This window comes from Labrus bergylta, chromosome 6, assembly GCF_963930695.1.
Source record: "Labrus bergylta chromosome 6, fLabBer1.1, whole genome shotgun sequence".
Classification (NCBI taxonomy): Eukaryota; Metazoa; Chordata; class Actinopteri; order Labriformes; family Labridae; genus Labrus; species Labrus bergylta.
The window spans coordinates 32,014,800-32,033,293 of record NC_089200.1 but is presented as its reverse complement, the minus strand read 5'-3'; the positions used below and the strand labels follow the sequence as shown (position 1 = coordinate 32,033,293).

The window sequence follows — 18,494 nt, the reverse complement described above, 5'->3', positions numbered from 1 at the left end:
AATTTATTTAAACAAAGCAACATCAATCCAGAATCAATGAACTTAATTAAACAAATCACTATCATAAACTAACCTAAGCAACAAACATTATTAAGCAAGGTGTGTGTGTGTGTGTGTGTGTGTGTGTGTGTGTGTGTGTCATGCACTGTTTGTCTCATTAATCTCTCCGTGTGTCTGTGAATGAAAGGGAGAGAGAAGGGGGAAGAGGGGGGGAAGATTACTTCGTCCCACGTGGTCGCCCTTCCGATGGCACACACCTAACAAAGGCCTAAATGTGGCCTTAATGTCTAAAAGAGACTGAGTTCGGCCCTTCACGATCTGTGTCTCTGAGACGTCTGGATAGCCGCGAGTGTATAGATCTCTGTGTGTAGTGGCGCAGTGGTGGAGTTGGTCTCCAGATGTACGTTTACACGGGAATATGTGTGTGTATGTTCGTAGAAGGGGAAATAAAAGAGGATAAAAGAAAATAAAAGAGAAATGCGTGCCTGAAGAGGCCGGATCACAGTCCAACTCCCGCGCCACAACTCGGAGTAATTCCCTTCATTCACAGAAACAAACCAATAGCCGAATTCAAGTTAATACGGCTTACACTGGTCTTTCTGATCAGAAGAGTACCGTATTTTCCGCACTATAAGGCGCACCGGATTATAAGGCGCACCGGATTATAAGGCGCACCGGATTATAAGGCGCACCTTCAATGAATGGCCTATTTTAGAACTGTTTTCATATATAGGGCGCACCGGATTATAAGGCGCATAGAATAGAACGTGTTTACAACTGAACAAGGCTGGGAGATATTGTGAATATATAAATATAAATACGTATAAAACGTAACGTATAAAACTACAAAAACAAAAGTACATAAGACGATTTCCCCAAATAATAAATTATTTCTTTGACGTTTCTCTTAACTCTCAAAACGTAGTTTTATACGTAGTGCATTCACAATAACTCAACGTTGTTCAAACGTTAATGTGCATATTCACAATATCTCCCAGCCTTGTTCAGTTGTAAACACGTAAAAGAAACACAGTCTGATACCGCTAATTCAAACGTTAGTGCAGGAGTGCCCAAACAGTCGATCGCGATCGACAGGTAGATCGCTGACTGATTCTCAGTCGATCGCGAGATGTTTTGTCAATATAAAATACAATTGTAAAATAGAAAAGTGATTTCAATTTCATCTCATTGCACTGTTTCCCACACACGATACCTGTGTTGGGAGCCCAAGTATACTTCCAACCTGTGTGTATTTAATTTTTCATTTATTCATGAAATTGCTGCGTGCATGAGAGAGCGAGCGAGAGAGCAAGCGGGGGAGCGAGAGAGAGAGAGCGCGCGCAAGAGAGAGTGCAGGCATGCGCAATGACGTGCAGGTAAAACCGGGGGGGTAAATGTTTTACCAAAAAGTCATATATAGAAACTATGCTACGAGTATTAAGCGCATTTGATGAAGCTGCAGCTACTTTTCTCTGCTCCTCTCTGCTGTCATGACTTTGAGCATCGCGAGGGACGAGACACACCAACAAACAGCGCGCACACACACACGCACACGCACACACTTGCACTGGAGCGCCAGCCACCACGCGAACCTTTTTACTTTTAGTGCTACAGCACACAGTTGATCCGTGATCCGTACGGACCGAGGTGGGAACACACGTGACCCGGTCAAACAGTCGGTTGGACTTTACTCCGTTCACTCTCACCGTGTCTGCAGCTAATTTAACAAAAGCAAAATCATCTCACAGCAGCCTGCTGTAGTCTGTAGTCTGCATTATTTTTTACAGAACTCTCATTTATTATTTTCTGTTTGTTGTGTGAGTATTAAATGCGTTTGTAGGCTGTTGGTAAAGGCTATGGCTCACTATGTGGACTGGTAGATCTCGGCAGACTGGTAACTTTAAAAGTAGATCTTAGTTCCAAAAAGGTTGGGCACCCCTGCGTTAGTGCATAACTCAACATTGTTCAGTTACGTATAACACGTAAAGCTCACTTTTTCAGTTCATTCCCCGTCCACGAATCCCTCGAATTCTTCTTCTTCAGTGTCCGAACTGAACAGTTGGGTGAGTACGGCATCCAACATGCCCGGCTCCCTCTCGTCATTATCCGAGTCAGTGTCGCTGAGCGCCGTGTACAACCAGTATGGATCAACCAATTAACCAACTGATCCATATATAAGGCGCTCCGGATTATAAGGCGCACTGTCGTTTTTTGAGAAAATTAAAGGCTTGTAAGTGCGCCTTATAGTGCGGAAAATACGGTAATACCCGGTTATAACGCTGTTACACTAAACACATATAGGACACAGCGGTCCGAAACAACAACAAGAGTTTTAAACAGTTAAAACTCAGGACGCAGCGGTCCAACAAAGATAAAGATTACAGTTTCTGCTTCGATCAACAATTGTTAAAAACACTCTCTAAAGCTAATTCTGCCCAGACCTAATTAAGCCTCACTTGTGAATCGCTTTGCCCGCGATTGGTGAAGGAAAAAGTCCAGCGATAAAACAGATCTTCTGTCCGTCCTGGTGCAGAGGCGTCTGATGGCGGCGAGGGTCCCTTACGGCGAGAGCGGCTTCGTTGGTTCTCCGTCGAGTGGAAAGATGTCTGTTGATGTCCTTTCGTTGCAGGACGAATAAGGCCGTTATCGTTCTGATAATCTGTTATAGTCTGACGCTCTCCGAGAAACTGAGATGCGTTCACTGGACAATACGAGCTCGGAATTTAGAACACTGCCGGCCACGGATTACCTGCGCGCCAAAAAAACTTAAAACAAAGGACGATTGTTGCAGAAACAGGAGGTGAGCTTGGGTCTCCGAGCACTAGAAGTCAGCGCGTGGAAAGAGGTCGAGCAATGGAAGTCTTGGAGTTTTGTAGCCTGGCCTGCTCCATGGGGGGTCTACCTCAGGTCCCCTCCAATGAGGAGAGAGAGGTTCCGGTCCCCCCTTACTTCACGCGTAGGTGTGAAGTACCGCAGGGGATTCTGGGATTAAGAGTCCTTTTAGGCCTCTTTGTGATCTCAGTGAATAACTCAAATGAGGCTTTTACAGAGGTGCAGGCCCAAGTCCATTGTTTGACTGTCCTAAGCCTGCGTGGCCCAACAACCATCAGTGTGTGAATGTGTATGAATGGATGAGTTAATACTGATGGTCTCTTTACACAGCAGCCTCTACCATCAGTGTGTGAATGTGTATGAACGGATGAGTTAATACTGATGGTCTCTTTACACAGCAGCCTCTACCATCAGTGTGTGAATGTGTATGAACGGATGAGTTAATACTGATGGTCTCTTTACACAGCAGCCTCTACCATCAGTGTGTGAATGTGGATGAATGGATGAGTTAATACTGATGGACTCTTTACTCAGCAGTCTCTACCATCAGTGTGTGAATGTGTAGGTGTGACCTGTGGTGTAAAAGAGCTTTGAGTAGTCAGAAGACTAGAAAAGAACGATACAAGCTCAAGTCCATTTACCATTTACTAAACAAGTGGGTCAAGCTTCCAGCGTTTCTCAGCGTGCCGTGTTATTAACAATGTGTAGCGGTGAGACGGGGTCATGTACCAGCTGGCTGAGCCCAGGTGAGACCCTGGCTGGCGCCGTGGTATTTATAGTGAGCAGGCAAACGGAGTCATATTGATGATTGGGGTCATGAAGGACTTATTACAGCACCGCAGCTTATCCATCCTGTAACGGGGTCACATGGAGGGGAGACCATGACACACAAGTCATGGGTTTGTTTCACGGTCCGCTCGGTGAATATGGACAAATGTTAAACATTGTAATGGCGGGTTGAAGCTCAAATCGTCAGGACTCCGATGTAAAGAGGATCAAGTAAAGGACTTTAATCCACAGTTTGGTTAAGTGTTCTGACAGGAGCGTTCACAACTTTACTGCAGTTAGAAAGGATGTGGCTCGATGCTGTAAACCTCTTTGTAACCTTGTTTATAACACAGATACCCCCCCTCAGACCACTCTGGCCTCGGGTAGTGTGGCCTGGACTACAACACTACTAGGACCTGTTGGAACCCTCCCCACTCTTCACTGATTCCACACTGCAGGAAGTATGGACTATTCTAGTCCCTAGAACCCCGTTTAGAGAAACCTTTTCAGCTCCTGCTTTGAAGGAGATGGGTGCTGGGAAGTGAAGGGTCATATCAGCCGTTACCATGGCGATGCAAAAGCAAGACAGGTAAAAAAAAGTCCCCTTGGTAGTTCTCAGTGAACTCCCCATGTGGATAATTCCTCCTCAAAAAGTCTCCAGAACAGTTCGGTCTGAAGACACCTCACGTCTCATTTTATATTTTAGTAGATAAATAAATAAAGAAGTTAGCTGCTGTGTTGTTGTTGTTGTTTACCTGGTGTCAGGTGGAGACTGTGGCACAGAGAAGGTGGGCTCGCTGTCGGGTCTCTTTAACTCCACCTCCACTGTGATGGTCTGCTGGTCCTCCTCCCGCACACGCAGCTCCTCCTGAGTCCTGAACAGAGGAGGCTCATGAACCAACACGCGCAGAGGAAATGCAACTAAACACAGCCCGACTCATAAACACACGCCCACCACACCCAGACACGTCTCGTGCTGAGAAAACAAAAAGCTGGTAGCCACAAAAAAAACTCAGTTTTTCCTTCATATAAAGGTTTATGAAGTAAAAGTAGTGTTCATGCTTCTGACTCACCTCCCGTCGTGGCTCAGAGACTGGGTGTGCCTCCTGGAGAGAGAGGACACAGAGTCAGAACAAGCTGTGTTCATACATCCTAAAAACATTCATCACAGCAGTCAGTATGTCCTCCTTCTAACTTTAGATTCTGCTCCTGAATGCTCTGGATTTGTTTGGACCAGAGAAGGTAGGCGCTTTAAAGACACCCCCCACACGGCCGTTTTGGACGCCCCTCAGTTTGCCAGATATGAGAGCAGTTATCAGGTCAAGGTTTTTAGTCACACGTGTGTGTGTGTGTGTGTGTGTGTGTGTGTGTGTGTGTGTGTGTGTGTGTGTGTGTGTGTGTGTGTGTGTGTGTACCTGTAGCGGGGGTGCTCAGCTGTGTCAGAGGGGGATCTCTCCGGTATGGACAGAGAGGTGGTGGAGGAAAGAGTGGTGGCAATCGAGGCCGTGGTGGCTTCTTCAAACGATGGGGGAGTGCATGGAAGGAGATCTGGTCGCCCTGGAGGAGAGAGAGAGAGAGATTTTAGCACTTTTTTCTTTGTAGAGTGTGTTCTGATCTGTTCTGATTGTGAAGCTTTTTGTTTCCAATGGCAACAGCTAAAAGCCTGATGTTTACTGAGGTTTGAAACAATCAGTGTCATTAAGCTTTTTATACTTTTATTTGGCGAGTGGATAGAGCATGAAGTCGGGATTAGAGAGAGAGGGTGGAGGATGACAAGCGGGAAGGGAGCCACAGGTCAGACTCGGACCCGGGTCTGCGCTAAGACTACGCCGCCATCTTTGATCCTTTTTATGGCTGACTCTCTTGCAGGAATCGGGTATTTCACAACAAACTTCACTTAAATGATGAGATGCATGCTCCACCCCACTCTTCATCCCTACCCAATCACAATGGAGCAGTACACACCGCTCCTGTGTGCAGGGCTTTCTTACCCTCATCCTCCAGCGTGGGGAAGCTGCAAGCTCCTCTCAGGTCATAGATGACATCATCTCTGTCGGAGGGGAGCTGGCTGGCCGACCACGCCGCACCAGGACCGGTTAACTTCGGCACCGTCAACGACACGCGACCCTTCTTGGACGGAGAAGACTTCAGAGCTGAGGAAATAAGAAGTTTAGGAAACGCGGACAAAGTAAGTCTCACAGAGTAATGCCTCACATACACATACACACACACACTGTAGGAGGGTCTACATCCATCAAGTCATCAGCAGATTCATTTGGGCCCCGTGTCCACCTGGCGCTGGCTGTGCGCCCGGGGAACTTTAGATGAAGCGTTTGTGCGCAGAGAATAAAAGCGCTGCCCATGCATCCTGTCTCCATGACAACAGTCTCTTAAAAATGGCCGCTGTATGACCGACCCTGCTCCTGTATGTTTTATATTTGAGATGATTTTTCCTTCACTTTGAGCATCATATTGCTTGATCTCCTACGATAGCGAGGACGATATGAGGACGATATGTAGCAGACAGAAGGCGTTTTGGGACCGCAGGAATCGGGTATTTCTGCTATTTCACAATAAACTTCCAGTGAATTATGAGATGGTTAACAAATAGTCATAGTTCTAGGAACTGTTGGAGCCCTCCTCCTTTTTAATTGGTAGGAGCCTCGTTTCCCCGTTAAGAGGAACCTCTTCAGCTCCAGAGGAGGTACCATGTGAAGTTCTCAGGGAACTCCCTTTGTGGATACTTAATTTCCAAAACGTCCCCAGAACTGTTTGCTCTGAAAGAACCAAAAAATTATGAGGAATAACTGATATCTTGAAAAGTGCGTCGGTGACGTCAGCAGCACTTTTCTAAAAAGCTGAAAGATGTTCAGCTTGACGCGCTCGGGACATCTGAACAAAAGACGCTGAGCTCTGCGCTCCGCCTGCTGCTGCTGCTGCTGCTGCTGCTGCTGCAAACGCTCTCTACTCGCTGTAAACATTGGAAAAAGACGCGGGCGCTCAGATTAAAATAGCAGGTGGACACGGGGCCTGAGTCTTGCTGATGAGTGGCACTGTGTTTCTCTGAATCAGAGGATATAATATCACAAGACAATCTTAAACGAGGCTCGGTTACCATGAATTATTAATTCTCCTCTGAACATCTTCAAAAATACATCTGCTCAGGTATGAAACTCTAACATGACACACAGCAGCTCCTAATAAGGCTGTCTGTCTGCTGCAACACACACACACCCCTCTGTCTGACTATGTAAGGCTGTAAGGTGAACTCACAGGAGCTCTTCCTGAACACCGTGTTGCTCATGAACTTGAAGAACCTGTCAGCATAGAAGCCGGGTCGGTGGACTGACACGGTGTCCTGAGGGAGAGACGGAGAGATTAATGAGACAAACAGTGCAACACACACACACACACACACACACACACACACACACACACACACACACACACACACACACACACACACACACACACACACACACACACACACACACACACACACACACACACACACACACACACACACACACACACACACACACACACACACACACACACACACACACACACACACACACACACACACACACACACACACACACACACACACACACACACACACACACACACACACGATTATCTGTTTAGTGTCCCACTTTAGTTTCCTCCGGGTCACACCTCGATGCAGAGCAACACATTCAAACAAAAGGACAGAAATAGACGCAGGCAGACTCTCCTTCATGAATGTTGCAGCAGACTGACAGGCGACACTCAGTGTTCATTTTGACCAGAACACGGAGGAAGAGATGGAGCACGGCAGCAGCGTAGTTATTTTTAGCTTACTCACTTCATTATGAGTAACATGTTTGCAGTGATCCAGCGAGCTGAGAGTACTGAGTGTAACACTGAGACAAAGTGAGGAGTCTCCATCAGCAGCAGAGACGGTGACGCACGGGGGGGGGGGGGGTCGGCTCGCCCTCCCACATACATCTTGTGTATGAGTGTGTTTCAGAGTGAGAGGAGAGATTTACAGGACTGATGATGTCTGATGAACAATCTGATTATGAGGAGGAGAGTCGACATGAATCATCCCTGAATGTGAGCTGTCAATACATGAGTCACATTGGTGAAGAATTTAGGGAATTCTTATATGAAAAATCAGCATCTTAAGTTGTAAAAATGTACGACTAATAGTGCTTTCACACCTACAAAAAACTCTTGAAAACCTCCTGGACAGAAATAGATGCAGGCAGATTATAGGCTCCCGCTGATAATTGGACAAAGAAGCACAAATTCTAAAAAAGTTGTGTGTGTTGGTGTGAGCTGCCCATCAGGTCATGAAAATTAGCGGTCAAGTTTCTTCCGTTTGCCAAGATGCAGGACTCTCTCTGCTGCCAGTGGGCCGTTATATTCCTAATGTGTTTTTTTAAAACTGCATTAATCATAATTTGTATTGGATGTTGATTGTTTGGCTACTTTGTGGCTGAACAACAAGTTGTACTTTTGTGTTTTCTAGTCTGGACATCTGATGGTGCAGACTCAGGGGAGGGGCTTTGCTTCCCACCTGAGACTGCAGTAACCGACCTCAGACCTCCTCGTACTGTGGTCTGCCTCAATCCAGCCCGTCTACATCGAGCTTACGGCGCCCTGTGAGGAGGCGTACGACCTGCAGCTGACGTCCAACAACGAGGCTGGAAGGCAAAGGTCCGCAGGTCGATGTATTAACACCAAGACTACTCCGGGGGAGGGGAGTGGCCCACTAGCAGCTAGTCCTCCGCAGAGCAACTGGACTCAACCTCGGCCCTCAGGGGGAGTAGATGTGGTTTCACTGCGGGACTCACTGATGAACCCTTTAGAATGGGTGTGTATGTGACTTCCTGTGCTTCTGCAGTCTGTTGTATCTTCACGTGATTTATAAAACAGTTTTGTATAAAATCCTGTGTGTATCCAGGTGGCAGCACCTGATTGGCTGTGTCTCTTAAAGGTAAAAGACCTATTTAAAGCTCTCACCCCATCATGAACCAACGCCTTCCACGTGTGCTCCAGTTTCTTGATGAGCCTGAGGAAACAGAGAGAAGATATGGTGATACAGAGATGTGAGTTTTTAATCGCGCTCAGATCGCGTGACGATATTACACTAGGTTGTTAGAATGTACACAGAGCTATAATACAATTCAATTCAATTAGCTTTATTGGCATGAATGTGTAAAATATATTGCCAAAGCATTTAATAACAAATGATACAATAGTAATAATGAAAAGTAATAATTAGCAATTAAATATTTTAACAATGAATAAAATAAAATAAACTAATAAAAAAAAAAAATAAAAAAAAAATAATAATAATAATAATAAAAAAAAATAAAAAAAAATAAAAAATAAAATGTGTGCCTTTGTGTGTGTGTGTGTGTGTGTGTGTGTGTGTGTGTGTGTGTGTGTGTGTGTGTGTGTGTGTGTGTGTGTGTGTGTTCTGGTTCCACTGGTTCTCATGCTCTGACAGGCTGTGATGAATTTTGCTGCTATCATTTCACAGTTTGGTTTTTCTCCCAGCAGATATGGAAGTTTCTGTGTGTGTGTTCATACTCAGGGTTTACATGGGATATCTGGGGGAAGTAGGTATATAAGTGTATTTGAGCTCGGTCAGCAGCCTGTGAGACTGAGAGGTGTCATCATGTTTCTGGTGTGAGCATCACCTGTAGGACTGCAGGATGTCGATGATTCCGATGTAGAGGAGAAGTCGCTCTCCTTTCCCGTTCACAGCTGGAATCCCACCCATCCTACAACCAGAGGCCAAACATCCATCAAAGGTTTGTCAAGATCAAAGTCATGTATAGTCAAACCTTTCAAGTCATGAATTTATGATGCAGTAAAGCAGTGTGAGCCGTGCTTCTCTTTCCTGTCACATTTCTCATCCAGCGGCTGAACTCACGTGTCGTCGGTGTCAATGGATCCCCCGCAGGCTGCGCCTCCCTGGATGGACTCCATGGCGGTGGAGTACAGGGCCTTCTGCTGGGCCATGGGCCTCTTCTCATCGCTGCTGCCCTGAGAGCCCTCCATCTGCCTCTCCCTCTCCGCCTGGTCGATGTTGTGAACCCCGAGCAGCAGACTGTAGTCCATGATCTTAAAGCTTTCCAGCACCTGAACAAAACACACATACACACACACACTGATGTAAGGACAATAATAATGATGATGGCGCCTGTCGAAGGGACCCGAGGACGCTTTGGTAGCACCAGAAAAAGAAACGTGACGCTGACTGTAACTGAAAGTTCTATCTGGAGGACAGGGGACGCCACACAGTGATCCACGAGCATCCACACATTTATATCAAATGCATAAGCAACATCTAGAGTGTGCACGGACCCTCTCAAACAATCACATTATTAACAAACAGCACCATCAACGTGAGGTGGAGGTTTACAACACCACAGACACACCCTCTCCCCCTCCAGACACCTCGTTAAACCTCCTGCTCCTAACAAACCTTCATTCAGGAGGGAAGGACAAACACTCTGCCCACTTCTCCTCCACCTCCCTCCATCCCTGCTCCTCTATTATTAATCAGGACACCTTAAGCATCCTGTATTTTCCATCTCCTTATGTGGACTTTCTCCTCTTGGTCTCTTTCTGCACATATTCCCCTGAGAGGCATTTCTTCATCGTCTCTAATCCGTTCCTCTCTCTCTCTGTGGAGACTCTGGATCAGGGAGGAATGTGGATCCTCCTTCAGAATCACTGAACCACTTCAGCCCCCCCCCCCCCCTCCCTGAGCTGGTTCTTGCTCATCTTTTCCACATGGAGCAGAGTTAGTTTAGTGTTTCTCACTCACCAGGCAGTCTCTCTGCAGGGTCTTCACCAGAGCGTTGTACGTGTCCTGGTCCAGCATCAGGCCGTCCTGCAGGTCTTGCATGAAGTCCAGGTCTTTGAAGGTTGGCCGGGCCTTCTGCCTCTCCTTCCTGGACGCTTGCCTCTTGTAGGTAGAGCCCTTCAGGTCATATTTGAGGTGCATGCGAACCACACGAGGGAGGACGTTATTCATCACCACCACGCGGATGTTCTTCCCGCCCGACTGAACGCAGTACAGGCCGAAAAACTTGGGCAGCAAAGTGCGGGGGTTCTGATTCAAGTTCTGAAAACAACAAGAGACAGAGAGAGAGGAGAGATAAGACCCCATGAACTTCATCTAATTATCACAAACTAGGAGAATCCCCCTCCATCAGCAGTTCACTGTTCTTCTTCAAAGTGGTTCCTGTCGTCAGGTTTTGAGCCGACTTTGTTTTTATCGGTTTACCTGACATATGTTCTCTGGAAAAGTTGGCTAGGGTCACTAAGATTTCACAGGGTTCAATTCTTAAGTGCTAATTTATAAGATTCTGAAGAGCAAGTTAAGACGAAGAGCAAGTTAACCCGCCCCGCTTTGACCTTTAACCCCTCCTGTTCACTTTACGGGACTCTGCAGGGTTTAATGAAGAGGTGATGCATGCTCGTTCAAATACAACAATCAACCTTTTGTCAAGCCCCGTCCTCCTTGGTTACTGTTGCTAGGGGTACTTCTCACATCTCTTAAACTGCATGGATGTTTCCTTCAGTTGCACGCCTCCCCCAAAAGTTTTATTCATAGAGGGGGCGGGACTTCGTTGATTTACAGACAGACAGTCGCCATGGTTACTCACTCTCACCTGCCCGCTGCACACTGAACAAGAGGAGAGAGAGAGTAGCTGACTGACATCAGTTCAAGCAGCATGCATAGATACTAATGAGATAATAAATTCATGTTCTGTTCAAAATAAATTAACAACCGAGGTCTGGACCTCGCTGATTTGCTCGCCTCCCACCATTTCATAACGCTGTCTCATTCTCGTTTCCGTTATCACAACAGGTGAGGTTCGAGTGGAGAGGCTTTTTAGTAACTTGTAAAAACAGAGAGAGCAGAAAAACACCGGGGTTCAATCTCCCCTCGTTGTTTGTCTGAGCTTGCTCTGTCAGACTCTCTGACGTTAGCATCTCTCGGGCTCGTTAAAAGAGTTTGTCATGTCGCTATCCAAAGTGCTAACCTTAACTTTGCACAGACGGCGTGCAAACTCCGATGCGTTTATTTTTCTATTATTTCTGAAAATTTACAGTAAGAAATGAAGGTCATATTTTCACACTGAAAAGACCAGGAGGAAGTTTTTGTAACCGGAAGTAGCCTAGCAACCGTTGCTATGAGAGGGAGCTCTCTGATTGGTGGTCAGCGCTCAGCTCTCATACGCCAATCTCTGCTGAAATCTAAGCAGTCGATCCTGACAAATGAGGTTAGACCGGGGGGGAATGCTCAGAGGAAAAACCTGCGTTGACCTTGGGAGCCGGGCCAGCTCAGAACCATTAGAGAAATGAGAGAGAGAGAGAGAGAGGGAGAGGGAGAGAGAGAGAGAGCGAGAGAGAGGGAGGGAGAGAGAGAGAAGATGAAGAGAGAGGGAGAGAGCGAGAGATAGGGGACACAGAAAAGAGAGAAGAGAGAAGATGAAGAGAGAGAGAGAGAGAGAGAGAGCTGTGATCCTTAATAGAGATAACACACATCATGCCAGGAGAAGAAATGATTTGAAAAAAGAAGAGGAGAGAAAAGGGAACAGACAGAGAGACGGAGGAGGGATTCTGTCTGAACGCTCTCTGAATGACCTTCAGAAACGTGTGGAGCGGGCAGACACAAGAGTGTGCATATACAGGAGAGAGAGAGAGAGAGAGAGAGAGAGAGAGAGAGAGAGAGAGAGAGAGAGAGAGAGAGAGAGAGAGAGAGAGAGAGAGAGAGAGAGAGAGAGAGAGAGAGAGAGAGAGCAGCCCTCAGCAACACACAACCCTTCTGTCAATGTTAAGAGGGCAGAGCGGTGACAAGCCGACAACACAGACACGTGAGCGAGGGGAGAGAGAGATGAGGAAAGGAAATAAATTAGAGTGAGAGTGTCATAGCAGCAGTGAGAGTGATAAGACGTTGAAATGTGGCGGAGGAGGGGGAAGACGTCAGCGCTGACACACAGAGCGGGGAGAAGAGGAGTCTGTTACATCACGGTGATCTGTATGCTGCCCAGAGCCAGACTCTGCAGCCGGCCCACAAGCACCAGCCAGTCAGCTGTGGAAGACACAGAGAGCTCACCCAAGCTGCCTGCTGTTTTTTATGTTGCTGTCTTGGCTCTTATATGATTCTTTTCTTTGATTCTACTTAATTACATTCATCTTCATCAGCCTCTGAGCTCAGACTGCAGCCTCTTCCTTCCTTTACCCGCCTCCTCAAGGTCTCAGTGAAAGTTCTGAGCCTTTACCTGAGTGTGTAAATGAATTCCTGCAGTGGTCTTTGGCCACGGCTGTCGGCGCGTGAATAAACACAAGGCTGCAGGCCGTGAACCCTCACAGGCGGGAGAAGAAAAAGCATGGACATACATGGAGCTGCTGGAGAGGGAGGACAACACGGGGCCCGTCTCTTATGAAACCACACGGCCTGAGGTCTGAGTCACAGATCATAGAGCGGCCTGTTTTATATATTTTTTTTAATCTAAAGGTCGTCACACTCAGAGGAGAGGAATCCAGGGAGTTACATAAAGCTCTAAAAATATGACTTTAATAAGAACATCAGGGAGGATGGCGTTTGACACTCTGCCGTGGCGTCTTACCAGTGTGTGCACGCAGCTGAATAACGGGACAGAAACACATGTCAACACACGTACCATGTAGTATCCAGGCAGCAGCTTCTGTAAGAACTCCGCCTCCTTGTGCATCACAGTCTTGATGATGAACTCGTCGTCCTTGGTGAGATAGAAGACCGAGCCGCTCGCTCCAGGATTGGACAGCTCGATCAATGGCTCGTTGCACAGAGAATACTGTAGACACACACGCACAAAAATTTAAAAACAACACTTACACAAATCTTCTGATATTGTGGATTGACCTCGGCGATATAGACTCAGGATTTTGAAAGTTAACGATGGCGTGTATGTAGTTAGAGAGCGAGGAAGAAATACTAAGAAGCTAATTTTCTGCTCCGATCAGACTCGGACCAGGAAGCTATAACCACGACCTCCTGCTCACGGCTCACTTCATGACATTCAAGTTGACGGTAAAACTGGTGTTAAAGGTTGAAGAGGTGTGGCTGACTGAGTGTTGGCACACGCACAACGAGGCCTTTAAAGGACACGCTTTTATTATCTTCAAAAACATGAGAGGTAGCTGAGCGAGCAGCGGCGCTCTGTTGTTGTGATACAATGACCATTAAGAGATTAACACAAACATCATGTACAGAGGCTGTAGTGTCATTGCCCCCTCTCTCTCTCTCTAATTTCTGACATCATCACGGTGCCCTGTGACGTTCTCCTGTGGGCGGAGAAACACGGACTACACTCTGCATGTTTCTTCTGCTGGACGGCTCAGGGAGCAGCACTGAATCATGCAGACTCATGGTGCTCCACGCTGATGTGGAGAGACAAGCTGCAGCCTCTCTCTCTCTCTCTCGTTGTTTTAAATATCTCTATTTGTTTGTCGCCTCTCTGCTCACATCCCTAGTTTCCACTTTAAACTGTATCTTGATTAGGTCTGACCTCATGTAGCAGAGTACTGGACGATCCGTTGGTCAGAGCCAAGCCTTATACCTCTCTTGGTATAAATATCAGCTGATTAATACTCTCCTCAGTGTGAACATGAAGAGATCACCCTGAAGTCTGATAGAAGCAGCAGGGACAGGGGGAGGGACCTCCTTTCAACACAGGATCTGATTGGCTGTAAGGAGGGGTGATGATCTTACCAGGTAGTCATCGGGCCGGATGCCAAACAGTTCTCTGAAGTAGCGGAAGGCCACGGGAGCGTACGTCTTAAAGCGGAAGTCCGGGAAGTGGTGCGCCGGAGTGAGATTACTGCCTTCACTGAAAAACACAGAAAAACACCAAGAACAACAAAGATGAGGAGATGGTCATAAAGAAACACGTTTCTCAGCTGAACATCACACGTTAAAGTTTTAACCCCCTGAGGTCTCCTTCTGTAAACAGCCGTGTTTAATCTCAGTCGAGTCATGACCAAGTGAGTCATCTGTTTCCAGGACGACCTGTTGACTCTGGATATCGACACCCCGAGGATGTCTAGGAGGTCGTGGAGTGTGATGTGACCCTCTGAAAGGTTTGTAAAAAGTATTTATTCTATTCAAAGGAATCATTACTTAGAGCTGTTCTGTAAAAAGAGCTAGACAGCTAAATACTAGAATATACTGAATAGGATGAATCCTTTCAGATCAGATCTATCTTTTGTATTTCTATGCTCAGAGAAGGCTCTGAAGTCTCTCTCAGGCTGCACCGGCTTCTCATTGGTTCTTACATGTCAGCTGATTGCCTATACAGTCTCTGATTGGTCCACAGACCAAAACAAAGATGGCGGTCCGCGTTAGCCGAGTGAGCAAACAGAGGTTACTCTATTTCAATAGAATGTACACGCAGATCTTCGAGGGGTGGGAACATACACTGATCCTCTCAGGGGGATAGAAAACCCCTCTGTGTGTAGCAGAAACACAGAGTTCAAAACCATAAAGCTGCCGAGCTGACGATGCGAGTGGAAAACAATCAGTCAGTGTAAACATCCCCCTCAGCTGCGTTAAGTTAAATTATTATTATTATCATAATTTGCTCTCCAGAATGTTTTCATGGCTTCAGTACCGACCTGGGGAAGAAGATGCTCTCCACCACGTAGAAGTCCTGCATCAACACATCTCTCTCCGGCTTGGAGCTCAAGTTGCCCACCGTGTAGCCGATGCCCAGCTGGATGGCACCTTTCAAGGCTGAGGAGGTGGTCTGTGGAGAGAGGGTGGGGGGACTCAGTGAGAGGACTGTTTGACTCTTCTTTAACCTCAGCAGGAGTCTAAAATCATTGCGGTTCTATCACTTCATTTTTTTAAAGAGGACATATTCTCCCCCTTCTCCACCTTTTCAAACAGTCCCCTGTGGTCTAAATGAAACATCTGTGCTGTGGTCAAAATATAACATGAATCAAGCACCAGAGGAGGTTTGTGACCCTGTATAAACCAGCTCTCTCAGAACGCTCCGTTTTGGTGTGTGTGTCTCTTTAAATGCAATGGACCCCCCACCGAGTTTACCCCGTAGACAACACTCCTCTGTAGCAAGAATAAAAAAAGCGGACCTGTGTAAAAGCTTTGCTCTAGGCTGGGGGTGGAGTCCATGGGTGGAGATACCAGGGGAGGGGAGGGGATTTTTTTTAACCAGAGTCCCACTGTGACATCACAAGGAGAGCACATTTGAAACAGAGCATTTTTCTCTGTGTTGCAAGACTTATGTAGACCACAAACAAAGGACTGGATGGATTTATTTCAGATTTTGTGAGTCAGTAGACACTCAGGTTACCCAAATACATGTTCAGAAACACTGAAGAAGAGGATTTTTCTGAATATGTCCCCTTTAAAACATGTACACACTTCTGTCTGGAATGCATCTATTTTTAAAAGATCTTTTTGTGTCTTAATTAGATAATACAGAAAGGGGGGGGGGGGCTCTGGCAAATGTCAAGGGTTGGATCTAATTGCTTTGTGATCATCATGATTTGATGGTGACCTGTCGCTCTGCGGTGTCTGCAGCACGGCTCACACGCTGTTCAGCCGTCCCAATGAATTTAATCTTGAAGGCTGGATACTATTTGCGAGCTGAGGGTTCATATTAGATGTTTCCTCGCGCCGCAGGGATCAGATTTTTACAAAGCGCTTCATCTGACATAACAACAAGCAAGAAAAAGACTGCCTGTTTTAAGACCGCCTTGCACCAAAACGACTGAGATCATGGGAGCGCGCCCCAACTCCAGCAAGACTCTCCGATGTCGTTCTGACTTTAGAAATGTATCTGTGACTCTGAAATCACTTGGTGTAAAGGCCCTGACACGCCAAGCAGACGGCTAAGAACTAGTGGTGACGAAGGCCGCCTGTGGTCAACTTGAACACACCACAAAGACTTCAGCCGACGGCCAACCACCAGGTACAGTGGTAGTCTGTAATCGTCATTCCAAAAGGGGGAAACCGGAAGAGGGTGGAGAAGAATGCGGATAAATAAACTGTTGTTTTGACACTCGTAACATGGGAACTTCTAATGGAGAATAATGTCTCATAAAAAGTTGAAGTGTATTTCTGTAATTGGAATTAGAAACATCTGTGCTGTGGTCAAAATATAACATGGGCGTAACACAGGGTGTAAATCAGCTGGTTCTCCTTTTTCATTTAACTGAAAGCTGAAATGATTCTAAAGGGGGCGGAGCTACTTTTGGTTTAGGTACCAGTGAAGCTGCCTTTGTGTAAGTCTGAACTCATCGTGGGGTGAGTTGACTTCACTTTGCTTTCATGCTCAGTGCTTGTTTACACCGCGGTGATTCATTCTATTGGAAGCAACAGCCTTAACGTCTGCAAGGTCTGTAGCCTCTGCTCATGGGGGGGCACTGGATAGACCAGCGGTTTTCTTGTGTGTCCCCTATGTACAGAGGCTACAGTCCTTGTTGCACCAATCAAATCCAACCTCTGCCCTTTGCTGCACATTACCCCCCCTCTCTCTCCTCCCAACGTTTCCTGTCTCTCTTCAGCTGTCCTTTCCAATAAAGGCAAAAATAAAAACTTAAAAAAAGAAGAAGAGAGTTTGGGGAGGGTTTTTTGTTTAGTTTATTTTCAGTATTTTTCTTATTGTTTGTTTCCTCTCAAAATTGAAAAACTCAATCAATAAAAAATAACTAAATGTTTTCTCATTTTATTATCTTGAAACTAAAATTTGATTTTAATACATTTTTATTTCATAATTGAAATGTTTAACCTAATTATCATGTCTGTATTTAATCATCTTATTTTGTCTTTATATCTTCTAATTATGTTTTAATTTCATCTTTAATGTCATTATTATGACTTTTATCTCAAAAATCTTGTTTCATTTTTTTTTTTTTTTTTTTTTTTTTCACTCGTAAATTAGATTTTTAGACGTTTTTGTCTCATTATTTTGTTTGTATTTAATTATCTCGTCATTTTTAATAATTAAATCTTTCTACTTCGTAAAAAAAAAAAAAGAAGAGCGAACCAGAAGACTCCTGGGTGTGTGCGGTTTGGAGTACCTTCTTGTAGGTCGTTTCTCCTGATGCATCCACCCCTCTGTGGCCGATCTTCTTCCCCTGGCCGGGTTGGCCTGAGGACGAGGGCATCTGAGGAGAAAGATTGATTACATTACGGGCAGAGCAGAGTAAACGAGGCTTTAAGAGCTGACCACATTATTTATTTTAAAGCTGCTTCATCTGTTCTGAGGATCTCTCTGATGAGTGTGACTTGTTCCTCTGTTGAGGCTCATCAAGCGTCATGGTTGAATTTCTCATTTAAGTTAATTTAAATGTCTTTAAACATTGACAAACATCCGGTGCCAGATGGATGGGATTCACCAAATTAGGAGGATTAAGATCATGTGAACAAAGAAGTCTGGCCCAAACAAATAATTCTTACATGACCTCTAAAGGCTATGATACACCTTCAACTCATTTTTGAACACTGCATGGTTACACCCTCAGATCCGACTTCTGTGGGGCTTTGGTTAGTGTCTGACTGAATTTAAAGAACGAGCTGTTTATTATTGATGTGGGCGATCAAGAAGAGACTCCTAACAGACGAGCAGGCGATCACAGGGACAGACGGCAGCTCACCTCTGTGATGAAGGCTTTCTTTGCAGCAGCATCTGAACGAGAGAAAAGACACAGAGACAACTGTTAGTCACTGCGAGACAGAGAGGCTCCGTTACTCAGCATCATTAGAGCGCCGTCTGACAAAAACGAGTCCCAAAGGGTGGACCCAGCAGTCTACCATTATGTAATAACAGTGTCAAACAGGGAGGGGGGTGTCAGCTAGAGGAACCGCAGGACAA

General features: G+C 45.9%; 1 protein-coding gene across 4 annotated transcripts in view; it reads right to left on the bottom strand.

Moving 5' to 3' along the window:
• Nucleotides 1-18,494, bottom strand: part of pip5k1ca (phosphatidylinositol-4-phosphate 5-kinase, type I, gamma a) — a 52,615-nt gene that overhangs the window by 13,822 nt on the left and 20,299 nt on the right. For all 4 annotated transcript variants that reach the window (XM_065956224.1, XM_065956225.1, XM_065956226.1 and 1 more), the window contains exons 2-15: nt 18,277-18,308; nt 17,701-17,787; nt 15,271-15,401; nt 14,369-14,486; nt 13,299-13,451; nt 10,430-10,729; nt 9,530-9,738; nt 9,294-9,377; nt 8,611-8,659; nt 6,874-6,958; nt 5,592-5,753; nt 5,016-5,157; nt 4,674-4,706; nt 4,356-4,475 (exon numbers count right to left, since the gene is read on the bottom strand). In XM_065956224.1, the coding sequence (XP_065812296.1) occupies nt 4,356-4,475; nt 4,674-4,706; nt 5,016-5,157; nt 5,592-5,753; nt 6,874-6,958; nt 8,611-8,659; nt 9,294-9,377; nt 9,530-9,738; nt 10,430-10,729; nt 13,299-13,451; nt 14,369-14,486; nt 15,271-15,401; nt 17,701-17,787; nt 18,277-18,308 (1,705 nt within the window). The remainder of the gene's footprint in view (nt 1-4,355; nt 4,476-4,673; nt 4,707-5,015; nt 5,158-5,591; nt 5,754-6,873; nt 6,959-8,610; nt 8,660-9,293; nt 9,378-9,529; nt 9,739-10,429; nt 10,730-13,298; nt 13,452-14,368; nt 14,487-15,270; nt 15,402-17,700; nt 17,788-18,276; nt 18,309-18,494) is intronic.